This window comes from Epargyreus clarus, unplaced genomic scaffold, assembly GCF_041222505.1.
Source record: "Epargyreus clarus isolate Ecla_fem2 unplaced genomic scaffold, WU_Ecla_fem_2.2 ptg000026l, whole genome shotgun sequence".
Classification (NCBI taxonomy): domain Eukaryota; kingdom Metazoa; phylum Arthropoda; class Insecta; order Lepidoptera; family Hesperiidae; genus Epargyreus; species Epargyreus clarus.
This window is the reverse complement of record NW_027332233.1, coordinates 9327916-9351982: the sequence shown is the minus strand read 5'-3', so window position 1 is coordinate 9351982 and position 24067 is coordinate 9327916. Positions and strand designations below refer to the sequence as shown.

The following is a 24067-nucleotide window of genomic DNA, read 5'->3' as shown; positions in this document are numbered from 1 at the left end:
AAATTTTTTTAGGCAATGATTAGTTTGGCTGATAAAAATGTTTGAAAAACGTTTAGAGCCATTAAATATTAAAATTAGTTAATGTTACAGATCAATATTGGATTTTTTTTCAAAATTCATTATAAGTAAGCATTACAATAATTGCACCTGATTTCACCTGAGAATTGCACATTCAATGTTTTATGTTTAGATATTTAATCCGCGCTGTCAAACAAATTTATAATCAAATAAAGTTAATAATGAAAATTATCTGATATTTCAACGACCGGAATAAATTTGCATCTTGTTATAAATTATAACTGTCGAGAAAAGTTCTATAGTAAATGTAATATTTACTGGAAAGCGAAAAGTTTGTATTTTTTAAAAATCATTTTCATATAATATTACCAGGCTTAAAATACTATCCGGTCCTAATAATAATAAAAAATCAATGAATAGGTTTAGTTAAATTAATGTGTATTCGAGAACTTAACTATTATAATTAGATAACTTTAATTTCTTGTAGACATACCGTATTATTAAATTTTACAATGAAAATATGAAAAAAGAATCTAAGTTGACGTCTTTTGTAAAGGAAGAAAATGGCCGCCGTATAGCTTGTAGCTTGCTATGCTATCCGTCTTCGACGTGATGTAGTGTTCTGTGTGACAAATATAGTTACAATAAAGGACGTTGAGATAATGTATGCTTTTTTTCAACGTTGTTTATTACTTTTATGTAATGGAGGATACTGGGCTTTCCTTTATACGTGAAGCTTAATTTGGATAAAATTCAATAACCCACAAGGTACAAAAACGACATGGCCGCCTGACAATCGACCAATGAGAAGCCAGCATCAAGCGTTTCAGAATTGCATGTACCTATTCACATTTCGCGTCATTGCGTTTTTGGTGCCTTCTTTCATAAATAAAAATTTGGTACTTGTCTCTTATCAGTGAACTGACAAACAATTTTGTTTTGTTAAAAAATACAGTGTGAATTGTGTTAAAAACTGTGACATCTGAGTTTCGTGAGCGTTCACGAGCTACTGTGATCATGAATTGAATACTTTAGATTTAGGATGAATCTAAATACGTTTACCTGTGTACAACGTTTTGTTTTTGTAAACAAGAATGTGTTTTCAATACACGTGCAGAATTGTATATAATTGACATTAGTTTTAAAATGATGTCTGGAAGGGGGACGAAAAAACGCGGGAGGCCCCCTAAATCAGGAAGTATTGAGAAAACACGAAAATTTCAATATCATCTATTGAAAAAACCAAAATATTTACAACCACAGAATATTGGATCGAGTTCTCTTGCTAGTACACCGTCCGCTTCTAGAGCGTCTTCTCCTCAAGGAAGTGACATAAGCAGACGAAGCACACGCAAACAACGAGGTGGAAAATCCCATAAAAGTAAGAAGGGCGGCTTATCGAATTCATATTCGAGGAGAGGATATAATCCTCAAGCCGCTGACTACCACGAGTCAGAATACCATTATGGATCAGATTTTGGCGATGAGTACAGTGATAGATCTGAGGGAGAGGAGGACCGCGGCAGCGAGAGCTCCGAAGTTAGTGTGGGCGATGCTGCCAGTGATAGTGACTTTTCAGTGAGCAGTTATGGTTCTACAGTTGGAACTCTTAGGAAAACTACTAGCACAATTCGCCCTCCGAGTCCAGATCCCCTGTGGTTGCAGCAGGAGCGACAAGTTCCGCAACTGGAACTCCCACCTTCATCGGATGATTTGCTTGTTCCTCATAATTTAGTTTTACAAGTAGTTGGTGTATATGAGGTGTTGCGTCACTTTAGGCATTTGGTGAGATTATCTCCATTTCGCTTAGAGGACCTGTGTGCAGCTGTGACTTGTGAGGAACAAAGTAACTTACTCATTGAGGTGCACATAATGTTGCTCAAAGCATTGTTAAGGGAGGAGGATGCCCAACAGACTCATTTTGGTCCATTGGACCATAAGGACAGTGTTAATATCACTCTATTTTTACTGGATGTTATGACATGGCCTGAAGTTCTTAGAGTTTATGTTGAGAGTGATAAATCCTTTGATCCGAATATCACAAAAATTTTAAATTCTTGTGAATATCCTTTTACATCAAGTGAAAACCGCTTAGCGGTATTGCAATTCTTGTGCAATCAATTTTTGATAACTAATCCAGTACGAGATGACCTTATAAGTGAAGGTAAGCTTTACATATTTTCATTTGATTCCAATGTTTTCATTCCAGAATATAAAAAAAAATAATAAATAAACCCTTTCTACACTCACAGCCCCACACTAGGATTCCCTGTGTCGTGGGTGCCATGGACACACACATAGACAAATACACAAACACCCAGACCCAGAAAGTGAAATCTAAATTCATCATTTAGATATCTGTCTAGCCGGGGATCGAACCCAGGACCCTTTGCGCGTCAGACCGGTATGGTGGCCTCTCCACCACGCGGGTCATCAATATAGAAGTTCCTTTTTTACAGTGTTAAAAATACTTTACATTATGCAATACTATTATTGCATGCACATGCCTGCATGTGTTGATATACCTCAGTATTTGTATTTTTAAATGACTCACTAAAATTTTCTCAATAATAATTATTCATACATTTAGAAAAGAAGTTAACTTGACATACTTAATTATATAGGTAAAAAAAAACAAACCCTATGTATATTTGGACCTATACAATTTTTTATGATCAAAAGTATCTTATGTTTTGCAATAAAACCTTACCTTGCCCAAAACATTTGCTAAACTTACCCTATTGATGATGAAACTTTAATATTTTTATAATTAGTAGTGTTGTATTTATTCATTGGCAAAAGTATATGAAGCTGCAAATGCTGTTTAAACATTATGAGTTGGCTTATACATACTTCTTAAACAAGCTTACCTAATAGAGCATGACAGATTGAATAATGTAAAGTATTATTATGGCTACCATGTAGGGAAACTCATGAATAATTGTCATGTTCTCCATACATGTCTTTTTCTGCATATGATATCTATGTATATGAGTGATATTCTTGAATTCTCTATTATTTTGTTTCCTTGTTTTTATTATATTTCAATTTTGTCATACATGTCATGTGTCTAATATATTTGTCCACTGCATCAATTGTTCTCATGGTTTTAAAATTTTATCAAATTATAATTATTAAATGCAATAACTTTTTAGATGAATGTGGTGGGTGTAACTTTTCTTCTAAATTATAATAAATTGTACATGCATTTGTTTGTACAAGTACTCCTACATAACTTATCATATTTAGCAATGTATTGTTAATCTTTATAACAATTATCTTAATCATTTGTCAAAATAATAAACACTGAATAATATTCTTCATTTGCTCTGTTGTACTTAGAGATGGGCAGAGGGTTTAAACCCAATGGGTGGATACGGGTTTAAACCGGGTATTTTGGGTGAAATAGGGTTTAAACCCAAATAAACACCCAAACAGCGGGTGTAAACTATTGACATTCATATTTTTATTTTCTTCGTGTAATATCATTTTTAAAATAATATTGTAAACAATTCACTAAATATGCACTCTAAAAGCCCATATTTCATTTAACTACGCTGTTATAGTCCATTGGGATGTGTTACATTTGGGTTGCAATTTTCGAAGACCCAATTTTATTTTATAGATGTCAATGATTAGTGTAAAGAGCTTAGTGTACAGTTAAATCCTAATTTGTGGAGACCCAACTGTTGTCCCTCGGCCGCCATCTTGAAAGAAGGGGCACAAAGCGTTGTTACGCTCTACCAGGCAAACTATTTGTCGCACAGAAATTTAGTAAGAACAATTATGGTTTCAAATTGATTTATCTATAATTTTAGTTCTATAACTTTTTGTCGTTAAACCAAAAATAACAAAGATAATAACAATAATAGATTAAACTTTGGGAAGACTTTTTTTTAACTTTTTTCTACTTAATTTACAGAAAATGACATTGAAACATTTTGATAGAGGAGTTTTTATAGTCCGGTCAATTTAGACATAAAAATAGTAATCAAATAACATAAAGCTAAATTTCCGTAGAGACCTTGGGTTTACCATTACAAGTAAAGTTCCAAAAGTCCTCATCGATGTGTGTGTCGGCACTTATTCGGGGTCAAACGTCACACAAAACAGTAAATTTTATCGAAAAGTACCTTGGACCAAAGTTGTAGCAATTAAAATTTTCTATAAAATAATGTTTATTTTTTTTTTCTTAAAGCTAACGTAAGAATTACATTTTACATTATATGCCCATATTCCCACACCACCTGTGCAATAGTATACGAGAGGTATATTTATTTGTTTTAGTTGTGCGCTATTTGTTTCGTCAAACAAATAATAATTAAAAAGGTAATAAAAATAGATGAACCCCTAAAAACGTAATATTTAAAAATGTAAAAACATTAGAAATACAGTAAAAACCTATAGTATATCTATTAAATAAACATTTGAACTATTTTAAAAGCTTTGTGTAGATTTTATTAACTCATTTTATAAACACCCAAATAAATACCCAGTGGGAGGAAATAAACGGGTATTTATTGGGTTTAAACCGGGTTCTTTGCCCATCTCTAGTTGTACTTGAACTTTGTGTTAGTGTTGCAATAAATATATAAATAAATAAATAATTGTTCAGAATCATTTACAGTAAATATTATGAGTGTAATATTAACCAATAACATAACCTATCTTTCAGTTCCTATCCATTATGATGACCATTGTCGGGTTTGTCATCGTTTGGGAGATCTACTATGCTGTGAGACTTGTCCTGCAGTTTTCCACTTAGAGTGTGTGGATCCTCCACTTGTTAATGTTCCATCAGAAGACTGGCAATGTGCTTTATGCAAGATACACAAACTGATGGGTGTAACGGACTGCCTCCCAGATGCTGAGAAGCAGGGCTTGCTTTGTCGTCATGAACATCTAGGTTTTGATAGACATGGCAGGAAATATTGGTTTATTGCACGACGCATTTTCATGTAAGTTTACAGAGCATATTTAATATTGTGCTATTACGTTCAAATGTGTTAATACTATTTATTTTATTATGCTATAACATTTAAAATATATTTGGTCACTCTTTATTTACAGTGAGGCCGAAAATGGTGAAGTTTGGTATTATACTTCTGGTACTCAGTTACAAGAATTACTTTATGTATTAGATGGTGATGATATGGAAGCTCCATTGGTCAGAGAACTTTTAGAAATGAAGGAGGAGATACTTAGGCAAATGGATATCACTGAAACATTGACTAATCAGGCAAAAGGCAACCGCAAGTCATACTTAGAAGCCGAGAATGCTAGTATCATTAAAAATAGACAGTCAAAAGATTTAAAGTGTGACAGTGACAAGAATAATACAAACATGTCAGTGCTTGTGGATGGGGAAGTGGTCAATGAGGTCACTGTTACAAGTGATGAAACACATGAAGACAATGATGAGCAAGATTTTACTGATGATGATGATCCTAAAAGGCTAAAAAATAACATGAATAATAAGTTAAAAAATTCATCTCAAAAGAAGAATGAAGAGAGTAAGTTATACATATATGCGAACAATGATTAAATCCAAAAATGTTTTCAGCATTTTTTATAATGTCAATAAATTAATTTTGTTTCAGTTACAGAAAGAGTTACACGATTAAGGTCTAACCAAATGTTGAGTGAAAACTTTCTGTTCAAACTTGGGAATGAAAATAACTTCAAAAGTTATGTCAATCAGTATATATCAAATCCTCTAGCATTAAATAAACCTCAAAGGAATGAGGAAAGAGATAAGAAAAGATATATATCTCATAAATTCTCTTTATCATCAGCCCAAGAGTTCAAATGGGTAGGACTACTTAATGGTAAGTTGACAAAGACATTGAATTTTGTTATAACTATATATTTTGAAGGTGGTAAAACACTTTTGGATTCATTCTGATCTGTCCAGCCCCCAGTTCTGTTTTGAAGAATGTGGTAATGGAGACATACTGGTACATGGTACTTATTATGTATGATTATAGCAATGTATATGAAAAAAGTTCTTTTTTTGTGTTTCAGCAACAAAGCCATTATTAATTGCAACCATAAGACAAACACTATTACAACTGGAATCGAACATAGTGTTGCAATTTATGCACCCAAACTGGTCACTTTTAAGAAAACCATGGGTACAAGCCGTGCAGCTTTGTCAAGCACCAAGAGACTTCGCTAGAGCTTTGTGTGTCTTACAGGTATGTGAATGTAGTAAAAGATTTGGGTATATTTTTTTACTGTCATGTAAAATCGCAATTTAAAATATCCGTTTTTTACAGGCGTGTATAAAAAGCGTTGTGTGGGTACCAGCTTGGCATGAACAGTTAGGTCACGTCCGACTTATGCGCACAACTGCGGCTGAGCGTGAAGAAAGGAAAAAATTGGATAAAAGGGAAAAGAAGGAGAGGGATGAGGAGGAAGAACGATATCGGACAGCATATAATTTTGTTAAATATTCTCTGGGTCTTCGTCATCAGGTATGTAAAATATATATTACTTGTCTTTGTTGTCAACCCAATACTGTCATACTTGAAGCACCTCTTAGAGTGAGAAGGGTTAGGCCTTAGTACAATGCACTGACCAAATGTTCATGTCTCAGAAATGTTGGTTTGCCCACAATTTTTATTCATAGTTAAATCAAAGTAATTTATAATATTCATATTGAAAAATATGAGGTGCATGCCTATGATTTGAACCTTGGACTTTCAATTGGAGGGGTTACAAATACTTGACTATCACTGCTGCTATGATATTTTAATCATCTACTGTTGATAGTATCTGTATGATAGAGTATAATGTTGTTCTGTATATGTATAGTAATAAAATAGTATTGTTTTGTGTAAAGGTATGGAAACAAAAAGGAGAAGAATACCGAGTTCATGGACAATGGGGTTGGCTGTGGAATTCTACAACCAGGAAATTCAAGAAGTATAATGCTAACCCCAAGATTAGCCTAAGTGATGGCCCTGCCAAAGTTGCAGTGAGAGTCAGGGATGGAAGTATTATCAAGGTTTTAGCAGTAGAACCTAAAACATATGAATATTTAACTTCAAATGACACTGCTGATAAGGATGTCATGGAAAAATGTGAGTATCATAAGTTATCCTATCTCTTGTAAAAATATGATTTAATGTAAATTCAGTGATATTAAAAGGAGCCTTTTTGATTTTAGTACCGCCTGCAATGCGCAACATGAAATTAGAAAAAGAGAATGAAGACTTTGATGAGATTGATGTGGAAAAAGCTTTAAGCTCTTCTATGAGAAGATATTATCCCAAAATAGCTAGGAAATCTAAATTAGACGATTTTTTGGCTCGAAGAACTTATTTAAAATTTATGGAAGAAAAGAAAATCGGTAATTTATTAACTAGTGTAAAAAAAGAAGAAGTTGATGTAAAGACTGAAGATGAAAAGAATATTGATGTTGAAAATGAAGAGCCTGATGAAACATCCATATGTGATGTAACATATGACACTCAGACAAAAACTGTTAACTCTGGAACTAATAATGTAGACCTTTTAAAGGAGAAATATCAGAAACTTTCCCTCCTCACAAAACATTACAAGTGCTACTCTCCAAAGTGCAATAGAGCGGAGCTAGCAACATTACTTCAGTCTGGTCAAAATATTGAGTGCTTTTCTCCATTGTGCATTGAAAAAGGACAGTTGTTAAACAAAATGCTCGCTTTAATAAAAGGAGGTGCTGTTAATTCCACTCATTTTCTAAGTTCAAAGGATAACAGTAAGATGTCAATTTTAGAACAATGCTTGTTAGGCAAAAGTTCAAACTCAAGTGAGACCATATTGAATGATCTTTTATCTGCTGTAGCATGTGCTCAGGAATGCGACAATAAAACTGCTGATGGATTTGTCAAGAGAAAGTCTAGTGGAGAATGTGAAATAAAAACTGAAAAAATTGATGAAGATAATTCAATGTGTTTGTTAAAATCAGAAAGCACACTTGAGGAATCAGCTGTTCCAGCTGTCGGTAATGAAATGGATATTGACATAACTTGTAATAGCAATGAAGATAATGAGGTTGAAATAGGTCCTTTAAAAGAATTAACTGATAATGAACAACCAGATCAAAGCGCTGATGTCGATGATGTAAAAACGCGTCCACCCATACCAAAATTAAAAATTACAAGAGGGAAGAACTCTAAACCCAATTCCACAGTTAACAATGCCGACAATGTAAAAGAATCGTATGAATGTTCTGTAACACAATCAAAGAAATATGAACCCCCAAAATATCGTGCAACAATAAATAGACGATTTGGTTTGACTAGGAATATAAAACGAGAGGAAAAGGCAGTTAAGGAGGAAATAGGTGAGGGTGGCATTGTAAGAGTATACTCTGTTGACAAGCCTGTGGGTAAAGTTTATCTTAAAAGGGTTCAGACATCAGTTGTGGAAAAGAAAAAGAAAAGAACACCTGTAAAATACCCACTTTGTTCATCATTTCATACCAAAAGTAAAGCAAAAACCATAATGGTTTTGCCACATCACGAATTAAAGAAATTATGCAGACAAGCTGGGTTAATTGCGGTTACAGGATTTAGTCACAGTGCAAAACCTAACCAACTCATTTGGCCTTACCCTTGTCCGAGACCACTATTTAAGACATGTTGGTTGTACCGTACTGTTAATCTTCAATGGCTGGCTACCACCGCTTTACAGTTACGTATTATGTGGTCATGTCTGCGATGGGACGACATGGCTGCCAAACCGGCTACAGCTGATGGAAAACATCAATTAACAACGGACACAGAAATTGTTTCCCTTGAGCTGTTGAAACATAGGCACATTGGACAATTTTCGGAACGAACTCAATATCTTCGTCGACGCGTTGTTATACCACTCGAATTACCGAAGACTGTGCGTGAAGTAACCTCAATTCGAAGTGGTCTCCGAAAGAGAAAACGAGCTGAATCTCCTCAAAATACAGAGCCACAGGTAAATAAAATGCATGGTAAGGTCCCTAGCTCTCCAAGACATCATCAGCGACGTATCCAAACGAAACATTTTGAAACATAACAGCTACCAAATTGGTGATGTCGCCAAACTGGCGTCAAGTGTGTAACCAGTCATATGTTTAAATATGTTTTGTTTGGATAGGTGAAATAGGGGCCTTATGCATATGATTTAAAATATTGAAAAACTATACAAGTTAATGTACATGTAATGAGAAAGTTATTAGTTTATTTTTATCGATAAAATCATTTTCATTTGATGCTTAAGTATAATATAAAAATTATTTTCATATATTTTAATCTTATAAGCCTAACTGTAATATAAGTGTTACAGAACTATTATAGAATCAGTAGTGATAGGATCTTAGTTTTATTCTATTTCAAGGGGATGTGTAATATGTGTATGTCAGTTATAATAGGTGTTCAGGATATGACCTTTCATTTTCTTTGTTGGTTATTGTGAAAATACATTGGCTGATCATTAATTTGGTTTTTCTTAATGTGTGTACAGGTGTCAGAAGAATGGGTCGATGAAGACAAATTAGAACTATGGGAAGTACGCCAGTACGGTGAGCGTTCTGAACGGGTCACACCGGTTACGCGTACTTCGACGGGGAAATTGCCGCAGCGTAATAATGCTCCAACACCGCCCAACGCAGATCTTAAAGATAAAATGGAACAACAGTTGCGCGAACAAAGAGCCGCTCATCAACAAAAAAGAGCGCTTGAAATGTCCCAAGGTATCTTTTTTATGTTCATTGTAAATTTATGTACTGTAATGTAAACAAAGATTATAACTTGATCATAATTTAACCTTCTTGATTTTTACTCGTAGATAAAAACAAGACTAATTCAACTTTTGGAAAAAGTACATTGACGTCGTTATTATCAACAAATGCTTCGACACCTACTGGTCAAAAAACTATAATAGGAACAAGAAGAATAATAATGTCGAAAGGTGCTGATGGATCGACGCGGGTAATCAGCCAGCCTGTATCAAAAACGGTAACATCGGGTGATTCAACTCCAAAGTCGACGCCTCAGAAAGATGGTCCCCAAAAAGTACAAATAATTCGTGCACCCGACGGTAAGATTACCGTTAGGGGGTTACTGGCTGGACAGCAATTAATACAGATGCCTGATGGAAAATTGCACATAGTTATGGCGGGGCAACAGGGCGTCTCCGGCCAACTAGTAGCAGCTTCGTCCAACAAGACTGCAAGCAATACGGACGCATCCGCGACCGAAAACAGCGATAAAGTTGCTATTCCATCCAAAACCAGCGCGGAGGAGAGCAAGCCCTCGCCGACAACGCGGGTGATGTCGCAACCGGCGCAGCAAGCCACAGCCTCGGGGAACAGGCAGGTGGTCGTGCAGCCCGCCCAGCAGGTGGTCGTCCAGCAGGGGCAGCAGCTCGTCCCGCAGCAGGTGGTGGTGCAGGCGGGCGCGCGGCCCACTCTGCAGCCTCGCGTGCAGGGCCTGCAGACCGTGCTCGTGCAGGGCCAGGTGCTGCAGCGGCCCAGCACGCCCGTGCGTGCCGTCGCGCCGCGCCCGCCCACGCCACGCGTGCGCGCCACCACCACCCAACAGATCGTCGTCAACAACCCGGTCCTGGTGCAGCAGCTCGCCGCCGGCAAGATCCAGCTGGCGACCGTCAACGGGCAGCAAGTGCTCATTCGGCCGACCGGAAACAACCAGGCGCAGATCGTGGCCCACATCGGTCAGAGCCCCGCGCCGGCGGCGAGCAGCAGCACGCCGCGCGCCCCGGCGCCGGGGCTAGCGCTGGCGCCCACGCCGCAGCCCGCCTCGCCGACGCCGCTTACCGAAGACCAAATTATGGAGAAGCGCTTGCTTGCCGGCCAGCCGCCTGGCACCGTCATCAAGACTGTCACGGCCCAGGTAATATTGGTTTTATATTCCATTTCTTTCCTTAGTCCATTCTGATTAAATTACTAGTTTTCATTTCTATAAGACGATAAAATAATTTATTAAGAAAAAAAAATGGGCTCATCGTAGGTCATGCAGACGAGCACCGGGCCCAGCATCGTCCTGCAAGGACTGCACGGGTACTCATTGACGCCACAACAATTGGCTCTCGTTCAACATCAGGTCAAGCAGCAACTACTAAAAGGTAAGTTATTTAATACTATGTTATAAATTGTAGTAGTTTTTGAAACGCAAATAGCAGTTTATTTAGCTTGTTATTTTTAAAATATCAAGGTAAATATTCAAAAAGGTACGTCTGCAATGTACGGAAACTGATTTCAGCACAAGAATCGACGGGGAAGCAGGGCATGCTGGGCCCGCGCAAGATGTACCTGGCGGTGCAGCCGTCGCCGAGCGCGCCGCCGCCGCTGGCGCCGGTGGGCCCCGCGCTGCCCGTGCAGACGCTGCAGTCGCTGCAGCCGCTCGCGCTGCCCACCCTGCCCCCGCAACAGGTAATATACTTTTACTAGCTCATCGCGACCACTGCGACGGCGGATATGAGCGTAAAATTACATCCGATCGAAGTGCGATAAAGTGTATAGTGATACTTTCTTTTCTAAATCCCTTAATGAAATATTTCAATGCGATAGAAATGTTACTATTGAATTATCTTGCATTTGATACACCTTATAAAGTGTAATTCTTTCGATATAAATTTGTAAATAATGTAACAGAAGGCCAAAAATAACTAAATTAAAATTATCTGTATTCAGATCGTAGTAGGTAATTGTACCGATTGATAAATACAGATGATGCATGTAAAGCTAGGGTATATTATTTGGTTCAAACATGTTGATTGAATGCATCAGACTATATTGGACACAAGGACCTTGTAACTTGACTGTGTTTAATTCATTAATCACAAGTTATTTGTGACAAAGTGTACTCGTGATAAGCATATTTTGCTATAAATTGAAACAAACATGTTATGTTATAAGAATTTATAGTTTCGTGTATTCTTGTTGCCTGTTATGGGACAAATGATTGATAGATAACCTTTAGAAACCATTTACATTAGACTGAAATTGGATGTAAAATAAATAAAATTTGATTTTTCGCTAATCATTTGTCCCATAATATCAATTATGTAATAATAAAACAACTGTTACATACACAGATCATAAAAACAAGGCTAACAATAACTGCTTTAGTGGGTGTTACAACCACGGCCCATATTTATAAATAAATGTGTATAAGGTAACTCAATATAAATAAAAAAAGATATACCGAGTACGAGAACGAATGACTGTAAATGAAATTTCATAATCTTTGGGGTTACTCATTACTATGATCAACAACAGATCCAACATGCAGCACAAAAATACTCGAGTTTTCAGTCACATGCTTTCAACGAAAATATGTCTATACTATATCTATTGTGTAAATTACACAATTATAAATTGGTTATGTGTTTGCTAAATTATTTCTTGTCTTTATGATCTGCGATTACGAAAAATGTTCGTAATACTGATTTTCTTCAAAGTGAATCAATCTAATTTAACCATATACATTTATAAAACATATGCAGGTAATAATATGCAGAGTGTATTGCATGCATTGTATATGAGTTAGAAAAAACGGGAATAGATTTATAACTGTCGCTAAATTGACAATGTAAGACTGGATATATTTAAATATTACAATTATTATTCCACATATATCTACTATGCATATTCTAATATATTACTACGCAACAATACTGTCAATATTTATACCAAAGATAATTTTGTACATTGTATATAGAAATATCAAACAAATTATTATTTATATATTATATCATCAAATACTGGAAGGACGATTATTGAAAAAATGCCTAGTTTATTTAAGTTTATATTATGTATATGGATAGTTTTCATTTTTTCATCATGCGTGGTTATATTTAATCTAGTTGTAGGTATACTTACTCTATTCCTAAAAATAATCACATCCCATATTACAGAAGAATTACGGTTAATTTATAAAGTAGTGACGTAATTTACATTTTGTACAACATATTTAGCTTTAGTTAGGTCCTATACCAATATCTAGTAATTGTAAAAACACGTCTTGCAACATGTAGATATTAAGATAGCAAAATTTCTCGTATGTTGGGAATATGTATTGAATAATTAAGATGGGTTGTTGTGGATGAATGTATTTCGCCAAAGAATATTTGAATCCTTATGCTGTGAAGGCCTTTGTATTATTAACATCGTTTATATGCTAAATATTATATACTATTTAAATTAAACATTGTTGACATTAGTAAATATATGCTTCTTTACCAATGGGCTCGATAATTCAAGCTGTTGTATTTTTTCACCAATAGTCGTCGAATTTCCGAATTGCATTACAGTTAATTCATACTAACAATAGAACCATTGGAAATATTCTTCTCAATATACCAATTTTTTTATCAATAGTGAGTTCCATATCATAAACATAAAAATGCAAATTTATTTCCAGCTCCCAGAAATTCAGTTGAATTGAGAATATTATTAATAGAACTAAGTCACTGTACATTTAATTTAATCTAATTCTTAAGGTTTTAAGACTATGTGCAGAAAACCATCATTAAAGTATTTCATAAGAAAGTATTTCTTATGAAATACTCTAATAATGGTGTTCTGATAAAGTTGACATATTTTTCAATCTTATGACATAATGTGTCAACTCCATAAAGTCACATCCAGCATGTTGAATTACCCTAATCCACCCTTGCAGGACGACTAACCTATTGGATAGTAATGATGTGTTAAAGTCTTAAAACTTGAAGAGGCAACTTATAAATAGATATCAGATGAAATAAATCTTAAAGTTGTTATTTTAAACAATAATATTTTGTTTACATCTTTCGTAATGCCGTTCGTTAGCAGACTTTACTATAATAGGTGTAATATTGTTTCATGTAGTGTTCTATTTACGGTTATTGAAGAGTAACCCATTTTCAAAACATAATCACGGTACAATATAAAAAATTAAATAATAATACATATTCAACATATATTGTTTTAGTATATTATCTATTTGAATGTGTCTGTTGATATAAATCCATATAAAAATTAATATAACATATAATTTCCTTTCATTACTGAAAAAAAGTCTCTAGTTAGGTCTTTAACAAAGAGAAAAATCCGGAAATACCACAATGTTGATAACATGTATATAATATTTGCAAATGTTTTCAAGTAACCAACCTATAAAATCGATATTATTTGAAAGATACAAGGCCTTTAACAGTGATAACTTTAATTAAATTGATAAATAAGTTGAAATTCATTGATATGTCTCAAACTGTCTATTAATTTTGTAGTAAAATAAAATAGTAATTGCTGCTGGTATCAGAAATTGCTCATACACCACCTGTAAATGTGTACCTTTAGATATAACATTTCGTATCTTTGAAATAAATGGCTAGTGCAATATATCAATTGAATAAAATATTATTATCATTATCGACTTTTATTTACTCAAGACCTTTTTTGTTTATACAAGTTTATTTTCTGGTTTAATTCAGTTTTTAAGTCGTTTTGTGGGGGTGTATGGGCAATTATGTACCTAATTAAGTTATCAAAAATGATCAAAAACTATAAATGTACACTTGTAGATTGTCATATGAAGTCTTGTAAGTCATTAAACAATATTCATTTGTACTAATATATTCCCACAAAAACGGATTTTTATACATACCTTTTTCTTTTAAATTACTTTTGTTTATATTATTTTTTATTTTAATTTTGTATAATAAATTAACACCTAACATGTATATATACAATACCTGATAGAAAACTAATACCATGCTAAATATTTGTGATCTTAAGTGCATGGAAATGCAGAGACCAATTTCTACTTCGGGAATAAATTTACAGGATATATATATTTTATAATTAATAGTGGAAGTGAGTGCATATATCATTCTATAACATTCTATAGAAGCAAATTTTGTATATATAACATATTAGGCTCTGTGTATATATAAAGTGGAAATTGTGGTGAGTCTTTGTAGTTCTTTTATTATTTGGAGTTATCAGCACTTCACACTGTTTTAATTGGTGGTAATTTTCGCGAATGCAGTGGTCAAATGTTATGGGCAAGATACGTACTAAATTGGCGCAAAACAGTTTAAATATTCTCTATGTGTCGAGCCCTTGAGCCGAAAACGTTTTTGTTATGCTATATAAAATAGATTCAGTGCTGAGCATGTTATTAAACTTAACTATTTATTGGGCCTTGATGGTTCTTTGGATGAAACTGTGGAAAGTAAACATTTTCGAGCCTTTTTATAATCTTTATTAAACAAAAATTAAAAGTCCAACCTGGAGACACTTGTACTTATGACCTTTTGGGTCATAAGTACAAATAATATTTTGCCATTTTAAATATTTACATACAAAATATATTACAACTAGCCTATCCCAAAATATATTACAACTAGCCTATCCTTTCTACTTATAGGATACTTCCGAGGAAGATCAAATAAAACGCCAGTCTTTAGTAAACGGTGAAGATCATGTCGCCGAAGCGGTAAGTCACAAGGAGGCGATCCCTTCGAAACCAGAAGATATTCAAGAAAACAACACTAAGACCGATATAGTTAATTCTGGCCGTGAAGGGGTGCAACAAGGAAATAAGTTCGTCCTGACGCCCGATTACATACAGCAAAGTGAGTAATAAACTTTTAAAATAAAATGTATAATTCGGCAGTGGCGAAAATTAGCAAAAATTTAACAATTGTAACCTCTTCGTTCTACAGCAATAAAAAGCGCCCTAAAACAAGAGAACCTGAACCCTGAAATTGAGGAAAAACTCCTTCAGCTGCAACGCTACCAAGAGAAACAGATGAAACCGGAGGCGCACGTGGAGAAAGAAGTGCGCGTGGTCCCCGTGCCGGTGCGCTCGCCCTCCCCGCCGCCGCGCCGCCGCGCCGTGTCGCGCCACGACGACGACGACGAGTGGGTCGACAGCAGCCCGCGCAAGCGCTCGCGCAACAACCGCCCGCCCTCGCCGCCGCCGCCGCCCGCGCCGCGCCCGCCGCCGCCGACGCCGCGCGCCGCGCCCGCCGCCGCGCCCGCCCCGCCCGCAGCGCCGCCCGCGCCGCCGCCCGCCGCGCCGCCGCTCGCGCCTGCCGACGACCGCCGGCGTGCGGCCTCCAATCACGCCCGACTGCAGATGCTGCTCTTCAAGCACAAGGAGATGCTCAAGAAAGATATTATCAAGAAGCGCGGCCTGCTGGAAAAGGAGCTGGGAGTCGAAATACAGGTTTGGAATACAATTACTTGCAATAAATATTTTTTCAATAGGTGTCGATGACACCCGGATCACAATGAATGTATCAATTCGTATAGAATGAGTTATTAAAAATATTCAATTGCGTTGTTCAATGACATGTTTTGATCGCAGAAGGAGTTGTCTGCGGAGTTGGCGTTGCGGACGCGCGCGGAGCGCAGCAAGCAGGAGGAGGTGCGCGGCGGCAAGCGGCGCGGCGCGCAGCCGCCGGCGTCGCCCGCGCCGTCCGCGCCCTCCACGCCCGCACATCGCCCCAATAGGAAATCCTCCAAGAAGGAGAAACTCTTGTGCATTTGTCGCACGCCCTATGATAACACTAAGTGAGTATTTAACCAGGATATTTCAATTATATACGCCAGACCATCATCACATATGGGCGGTGAATAAATTATGTATTTTGTTTCTTTTTTACAACAATTAAACTAAAAATATTTATCAAATTTAGTCATTTTTCCTTACATATTATTATACCATAATTTTAAATTCGGATACACCGAATATTGTTTATGTTTTTGGAGAATTTTAAAGAAAAATATGTTTATTGCATTTTTGTTTTGTTGTTTCATATAGTAAAAGCAAATATAATATAGCAGTTTTTATATTACCTAATAATTAATTCACCAATTATTGTTTTAGGTTCTATGTTGGTTGTGAACATTGTAGTAACTGGTTTCATGGAGATTGTGTAGGAGTTACAGAAGAAATGAGTAAAACGATGGAGGAATATGTTTGCTCTGACTGTCGTAGAGCTGAGGAGACTCAAGAACTATATTGTTTGTGCAGACAACCCTATGATAATTCTCAGTATGTATTAGTAAAACGATAATGTTCTATTTAACCTGCACTTTCAGTTGGTTTCTATAACTCAATAATATCTAATATTCATATCTAAATAAACAATGTGTTTCAGGTTCTATATATGTTGTGACCGTTGCCAGGATTGGTTCCATGGCAGGTGTGTGGGTATCTTACAGTCGGAAGCTGACAATATCGATGAATATATTTGTCCTAATTGTCAAAAGAATAACTCTGTCAATTATGCAAATATGAAAGAATTGACAGCAAAGGAATTTGAACATCTAAAGAGGCTTGTTAAACAAATACAGTTACATAAAAATGCTTGGCCTTTCATGGAACCTGTCGATCCTAGAGAAGCTCCCACATATTACAAAGTCATAAAAGAACCAATGGGTAAGTAGATAATAGCAGTACTTTTTTTTACTAGGCGATAGAATAATACTGCAGCAAGAATACTCCCTTCACACCCACATCATATCTCTCTTAAAACATCTTGAAGAACATATACATAATACATGATTCTGTGACTCAATAGGGATTGAATAAGATTCAGATTGTTAATTGGATATGGATGTGTATGTGCTGCAGTGATTACACTTTTACTGTATAACCCATTTACTAATAACGTACCATGTCTGTCTAATAATTCTATTCTTGTTTCACAGACTTACAAACAGTGGAAAGAAAAGTGAATGAACAAACATACAGTACATTAAGTGAATTTATTGGTGATATGACTAAGATATTTGATAACTGCAGATATTTTAATCCAAAAGACTCCGAATTTTATAGATGTGCAGATGGTTTAGAAGCGTATTTTGCACAAAAAATTAAATACTTTCGTGAAAAGTTATTTGAAACAACTCAATGATAATAGTGCGAGTGCAAGTGATTATATGTAAAAAGTAACCACAAAGTGATTTCTGGACTAATAAAGCAAAAGACAATTTAATGCAATAATTATGGTAACACCAATAATGTTCGTATGATCTGTATCAAGTGTAAATTGTAAACAATGTGATGAATTTGCAAGGATTTGTATAAAGTGTCGCTAAAGATATATCTACTGAGAATGTCAGTTTCGTTTCATGTTAAGTATTTATTGTATTTATTAATGCTTTACATTTTTTATCCCACTTCAAAGCTGACAACACTCATTAGAAACGAAATCTTGGCAAAAGATGAATTATTATGTATACAGTTTTGTTAGAAATTATTATGTTAGCTGACTAGCATCTTTAGTTAACTTCTAGTAAGTTTTTAGTTTTAAGTAAACCATATTGTATGTAAGAAATAAATTTTTAATAATATACATCTTGATGATGATTTTGGCTATGATTTGCTTAGATTGCTGCAATCCCTTTATAAATGTTCTACTGCTGTAAACCAAGCTTTCTCCAAAACAGGAGTCCTAGGCCAAATCAAGTATAAAGCATAAATTGCCTATCTAATATAAGGGAATAAAAAGGATTTTTTTTTATTATTTTTAGGAATTTATTGTTATAGCAGCCACCATTCTACATATTCTATAAAAGTTTCAAGTGTACATCTATTACGGTTCCAGAGATAGAGCCCAGACAGACGCACAGTAGAGGCTAGTAGGGTTCCGTTACCCTCTTTTACGGATCCCTATAAAATCGAATATTCAAAGAACCCAAGTGGATATCACGAAAATCCTGTCCTAAGACATTATATAATTATAAAATGCGTACGCCGTCTAATAAAGGATCTAAATTGTAATTTTAATATCTTAATATTATATGGAAATATAAATCCGTTTTAGATCTACGATTCGGTTATCTAAACGTCAGAATAATAAATTATAATAGAATAATTATTGTGCATTTACATTATGGAGAGTACAGGCAAATCATCTCATCAGGGGATCATTTGATAAAATATCTACCTGTAAAAAGTAAATAAGATCAAAAACCCTCCGAAACGGCGCTATACATACTGTACGCGCCCTGTAGCATAGTTCAGAACAGCTGGGAATGTTCGGATGATAGCTGACTATAGCCAGGCCATTACGAACGTACGAGCCGCGAAGGAGCAGAGTCATAAAAGATGACGTCATAGGAATGTACAATGCCGCACAACTCGACATCGATAAAAATGCGGCTCGGACGCAGGTAGCTATAATTAAAGGACGCTTTCTTTGATGACTATAGTAATTATGCAAAAATATAAATATGGGTGTTATTAAAGAACGCGGCATTTGATGACTAATGTAAAAATCCAAAAATATAAACATAGACAAAGGACGTTTTAAAATACATCCTAAAAATATTTTCCATTATTCCTTAACCTTTCCTTGATTACCTGTTATTGATTATCGTCAAATCAGTTTGTTGTTACGCACAACCATGAAGTTATAGGTAAATATGGAGGCCACACTTAGAACAAAATCTTGAGGCAAATACCTACGTATCTCCATCCCGCTTTCTGTGGGCCGACCTCTCTTTCTAGTGTGGACTATAGTATTGCTATCTTCTTCTTTAAATCTCCTAGAAAATTCTTAGAATTAGTCACCACACTAGCCTAACCAGAAGTTAAACACTGTCAAATAATTTACCTTTAAATAAATACTTGAACTATGATTAGTTCAATTGAAAATCCCAAAATCGTAGGTCACGTATGCATATCTGGGTTGGCAATTCAACGAATTATAATCCCATTTCTTAAGGATTCGGTAATGTGGCAACATTGGCCCTATGTGCCAAAATAAATAAAGGTTACCCTACTTAGACAGAGAGGGTCTGCCCACAGAGAGCGAGATGGTGATACATAGGTTTTGCTTCAAGTAGGTATTCGAAGTGTGTTCTCCATATTTACCTATAACTTCATGCGCACAACACTAGAAGTGCGAGCGAGAGTTCCGATATGCCATAAGTGCGAACGAGAGATCTGATTTATGACTCACTTCGCTCGTTCGTAATGGCCGGATTATAGTGATGCCGCTCGAAATGCTAGTCGATAGTGTGGCAATAGTGAGATATCGATAGGATTATCGATACTATCGGTAGTATAAAATGTAGTAATACTCAAAGAGTATAGTAACCTATGTAGTACTATTGATGATCTGCAATATTATTGATAGTATTTAATTTTGATAATCACTGTGCTATCAATATATACTATTTATATGTATGTATAACGTGCCGTATTTGGCCCGCCATTCGCTTGGTGGCGCTGCGGTGCATAATAAATATGCAGGGGGCACATTTACATACAAATTACTTTTTGTGCAGATACTAGCGCCACGTAACGAGTCACCCCGGAAGCTTCCAATTAAAATGGTGACTGAGTGACAAAATGATTTGTCTGTTGTCAAATGTTCCAACGATCAACGTCGTTTCTAATTTAAAGAGTCGTTTTTGTACTTTAGAGAGACACAGTTGTGACAACTGTACAAATATGATACCTCCCACGTAAGTTGTATCTTTAACATCAACTGTAAAGGAGCGTGATTCAAAGATTCATTTTGTCACAATTTTTTGTATCTTTCAGAAATTTATTAAGTATGGAAATGTAGTTTTGTTTTTGTATCAAAATTGAGAAAATAAAAAGTATAACGTAAATGTGAATCTTTGGAACACAGTCATTTACAGTTCGTGTTTTGAAGATATAACTTATGATGTACCTAATTTAATGTATACTAGGAATAACGAATATAGGCACTGGTATAGGTATGTATGTAAAACCCATGAGTACTTTTGGGGCAGGTCACTAGGGGCGCTTTATCTATGACAAAAATTACTTAGTCTCTCTATACCCTGTATATAGTAATACTCTATGGTAATGTGCCTCCATTTTATCACTCTTCCTATACCTACAGATTATTAATTATTATATTATTGGCTTCGCAGTCTTGCTCTAGAATGACTGAATTCACATATTTAAATGAATGAATTCACATATTTAAAAACAAAACCTGCACCTGTGTTCAATGTGAACGCTGATTATAGTATTTTCAGCCAAAACATATAATAATTATTACTATTTGTGTTTGAGTTTTGAAAGTAATTTGTTTAAATAAGTTTTTTATGAAATAAATCGCTCGGAAGTAACAAATACCAAAAATTATATGCGCATACAATATAACAACACCGTTACTGATTATTCGAATATTTGAGTACGTGTATCCAATAATTGGTGACATTTAAAAAAAAAGGTAATTTTGGCAGAGGTTATGTTTACTGGATAATTTTGTCGAGTCAGAACAGATATCTAATGCAAAAGTCCTGATTCATTTTACAAGGTAATCTTGAATAGGATTTAAAATGTTGGTGACACTCAAAACTTTACAACAACAAACGTTTCAAATTGAAATCGATCCGGAGGAAACGGTCAAAGCATTGAAGCTCAAAATCGAAGTTGAAAAAGGTAAAGACTATGTAGCTGACAATCAGAGACTTATTTATGCGGGAAAAATATTATTGGATGACAATAAACTAAACACGTATAATATAGATGAGAAGAAATTCATTGTTATTATGGTGACTAAACCGAAAGTCACCGAGGCCCAAGCGTCATCTACGTCCGCTCCCGAGGCAGGAGAAAGTGCGTCCACTGAAAGCGGCGACGGTAAGAGCAAGAATACCACTGAAGAAACGGAAAAACCACTTCCAGCCGAACCGGAAGTTGCCGCCGACCCGCCCGCTGCCTCGAACGAACTCGACTTTGAAGCAACAGTTCAGAGCATTATGGACATGGGATACAATCGGCAGCAAGTAGAACAAGCGTTACGTGCGTCTTTCAACAATAGAGAAAGGGCTGTGGAATATTTAATTACAGGTATACCTGAAGAGTTGTTACAGGAACAGGAGGGTGAGGAGAGTTCTGATGATGACCCTCTGGCTTTCCTTCGCGATCAGCCTCAGTTTCAGCAAATGCGTGCAGTGATTCAACAAAACCCAAATTTATTGAATACAGTGCTGCAACAAATTGGGCAAACTAATCCAGCTCTGCTCCAAGCAATAAGCCAACATCAACAGGCTTTTGTTAGAATGCTAAATGAACCTGTAAATCCTACTGCAGCTGGTGCTAACACTGGTGCAGAGAGAGAAGAGAGTTCTGCTGATATCCAGCTTCCCCAACAACCACAGAATGTTATCCAAGTATCCCCTCAGGACAAAGAAGCTATAGAAAGATTAAAGGCATTGGGTTTTCCGGAGCATATGGTTATACAAGCTTATTTTGCTTGTGAGAAGAATGAAAATCTGGCCGCAAATTTCTTGTTGTCACAGAATTTTGATGATTAATCAAATATTTTTAGTATAATCTACTTGTTACAGTGGAAATGGAGTTTACTTTTAGCAGCTAACTATACATTATATGGAAGCCTAATAATTTTCTGCTTTGTATAAATGTCAATGTGTTTTCAGATATTCCATTTTGTCGTAATTCACTTTATGTGTATCTAATAAATATACTATTGTTAATACTGCATACATACTTTCATATCAAGTTGTAATGGTAGGAGTAACCTACAAGTTCATTGTTTTATTATTTATCAGAATGAAAATTTAAAAAGAATGAGTTATTTATCAATCCAATTTTTCATTTTTAATAATAGTGTCTTGTATAGCTGCTACAATGTGCATAGTTTATGTAATTAAATAAGCTAATAAACAAATCACTGCGCCATTTTCACATGTTTAATAGAAGTATGGCTATTAAAAACATGTGAAGTGCCAAAAAATAACAGTAGAATGCACAAAATTCATATGTACGTTATTGTATTGTTATGCATTTATGTGCATTTGTTGCCTTAATAATGTCATTTTCATATTATGTAAAAGAGTAGATAAATAAAGCAATAAAACTTCAATATCCACAATATAATTTGTTTTTGTTCTCAGTGTACTCAACTCTCAAAACTAGGTTACCCACTATATATTTTTACTAGCTGACCTGGCAAACTTTGTACTGCCTCAAATTTATTTATCCAAGATATTTCATATAAAATATAGCCTATGTTACTCGTGGATAATGTAGCTTTCGAATGTTCAAAGTATTTTTAAAATCGGTCCAGTAGTTTTTGAGCCTATTCATTACAACCAAACAAATAAAGTTTTCCTCTTTATAATATTAGTGTAGATATAACATTGATAAAAAATGATTAACATTATGTATCAGAAAACTAATTAGATAGTGTTACCAGTAGCCACGATGAAAACCTGGACAAAGATTTGGATGACATTCCAATTCCAATATTTCCATACTTCCAATTTATGACTATTGTTAATTATTATTTCGTCGACTCCAGCCAATTGCGCGTTAATAACCTTCAATATCTACTTAAAGAAGAAGAAGAAGAATGCTAGTCTTGAGTCGATATTATGTAGAAACTCTTCCTAACAACCTAATGTCACAGCTGAATATTTCATGAGAGAATGGTTCCAGTTAGCTCGGCCAGCATCCTAGATACGCCAATGATACTGACAATAAAATGTAAGGAGTCTGTTTTGTTCTTTTGCTTTAGATATTGTCCTAGATAAGGATTGAACGAATATCTGAATAAAATACGTATGTAATTGGTAAGATCGCTTAGTACCACTTATAAAATAATTCTACAAATCTACATGGATAATTCTAAGAATGGCAATATTATATATAAAACCTTTTAGATTTATTATATTAGATTTAGGTAAAGGATGCTTGTAAAGGTAATTAACAGGAGTATTTTTCGGTAAAACCAGTGTACGTCCAATAGTTGAAAATCAACCATAACCATATATTTATCTAATGTTTGTTTGTGTTCACACTAGTTCGTCAATAACAACCAGAGAAAAAAAGGAAACAAGAGAATAAAGTACTGAACTCGTCCGTTTAATAATCCTCTTACCATCTGTGCCTATTTATATATTGACACCTATGGTCGAATTATATTAATCCTAATAAATTAGGACATTATAAAAAACACATTATTAACTTCCCCAAAGTGTTTTAATTTTGAATTAATAAACTAATTAAATCGACTATGTGACCAAACGTTTTGTTTTTATGACAACTTTAGAAGTTTT

General features: G+C 35.2%; 2 protein-coding genes across 2 annotated transcripts; both read left to right on the top strand.

Moving 5' to 3' along the window:
- Positions 1 to 574: 574 nt before the first annotated feature.
- E(bx) (nucleosome-remodeling factor subunit NURF301 E(bx)) lies at positions 575 to 18365 on the top strand. The gene is made up of 18 exons (XM_073088052.1): positions 575 to 2182; positions 4694 to 4976; positions 5089 to 5531; positions 5619 to 5846; positions 6043 to 6215; positions 6297 to 6494; positions 6863 to 7103; positions 7190 to 8973; positions 9502 to 9730; positions 9826 to 10889; positions 11007 to 11121; positions 11259 to 11428; positions 15411 to 15618; positions 15709 to 16214; positions 16356 to 16561; positions 16878 to 17045; positions 17152 to 17432; positions 17705 to 18365. The coding sequence occupies exons 1-18, from the start codon at positions 1165 to 1167 to the stop codon at positions 17908 to 17910; spliced, it is 7521 nt and encodes a 2506-aa protein (XP_072944153.1). The 5' UTR covers positions 575 to 1164; the 3' UTR covers positions 17911 to 18365.
- A 2812-nt stretch (positions 18366 to 21177) lies between these two features.
- On the top strand, positions 21178 to 22490 carry Rad23 (UV excision repair protein Rad23). Its single transcript, XM_073087697.1, has one exon. It carries the CDS (start codon positions 21323 to 21325, stop codon positions 22301 to 22303), a length of 981 nt encoding a protein of 326 aa, XP_072943798.1. The 5' UTR covers positions 21178 to 21322; the 3' UTR covers positions 22304 to 22490.
- Positions 22491 to 24067: the final 1577 nt, after the last annotated feature.

Excerpts from the sequence above, each read along its gene's own strand:
- Rad23 (XM_073087697.1), top strand. The coding sequence starts at position 21,323 with ATGTTGGTGACACTCAAAACTTTACAACAACAAACGTTTCAAATTGAA.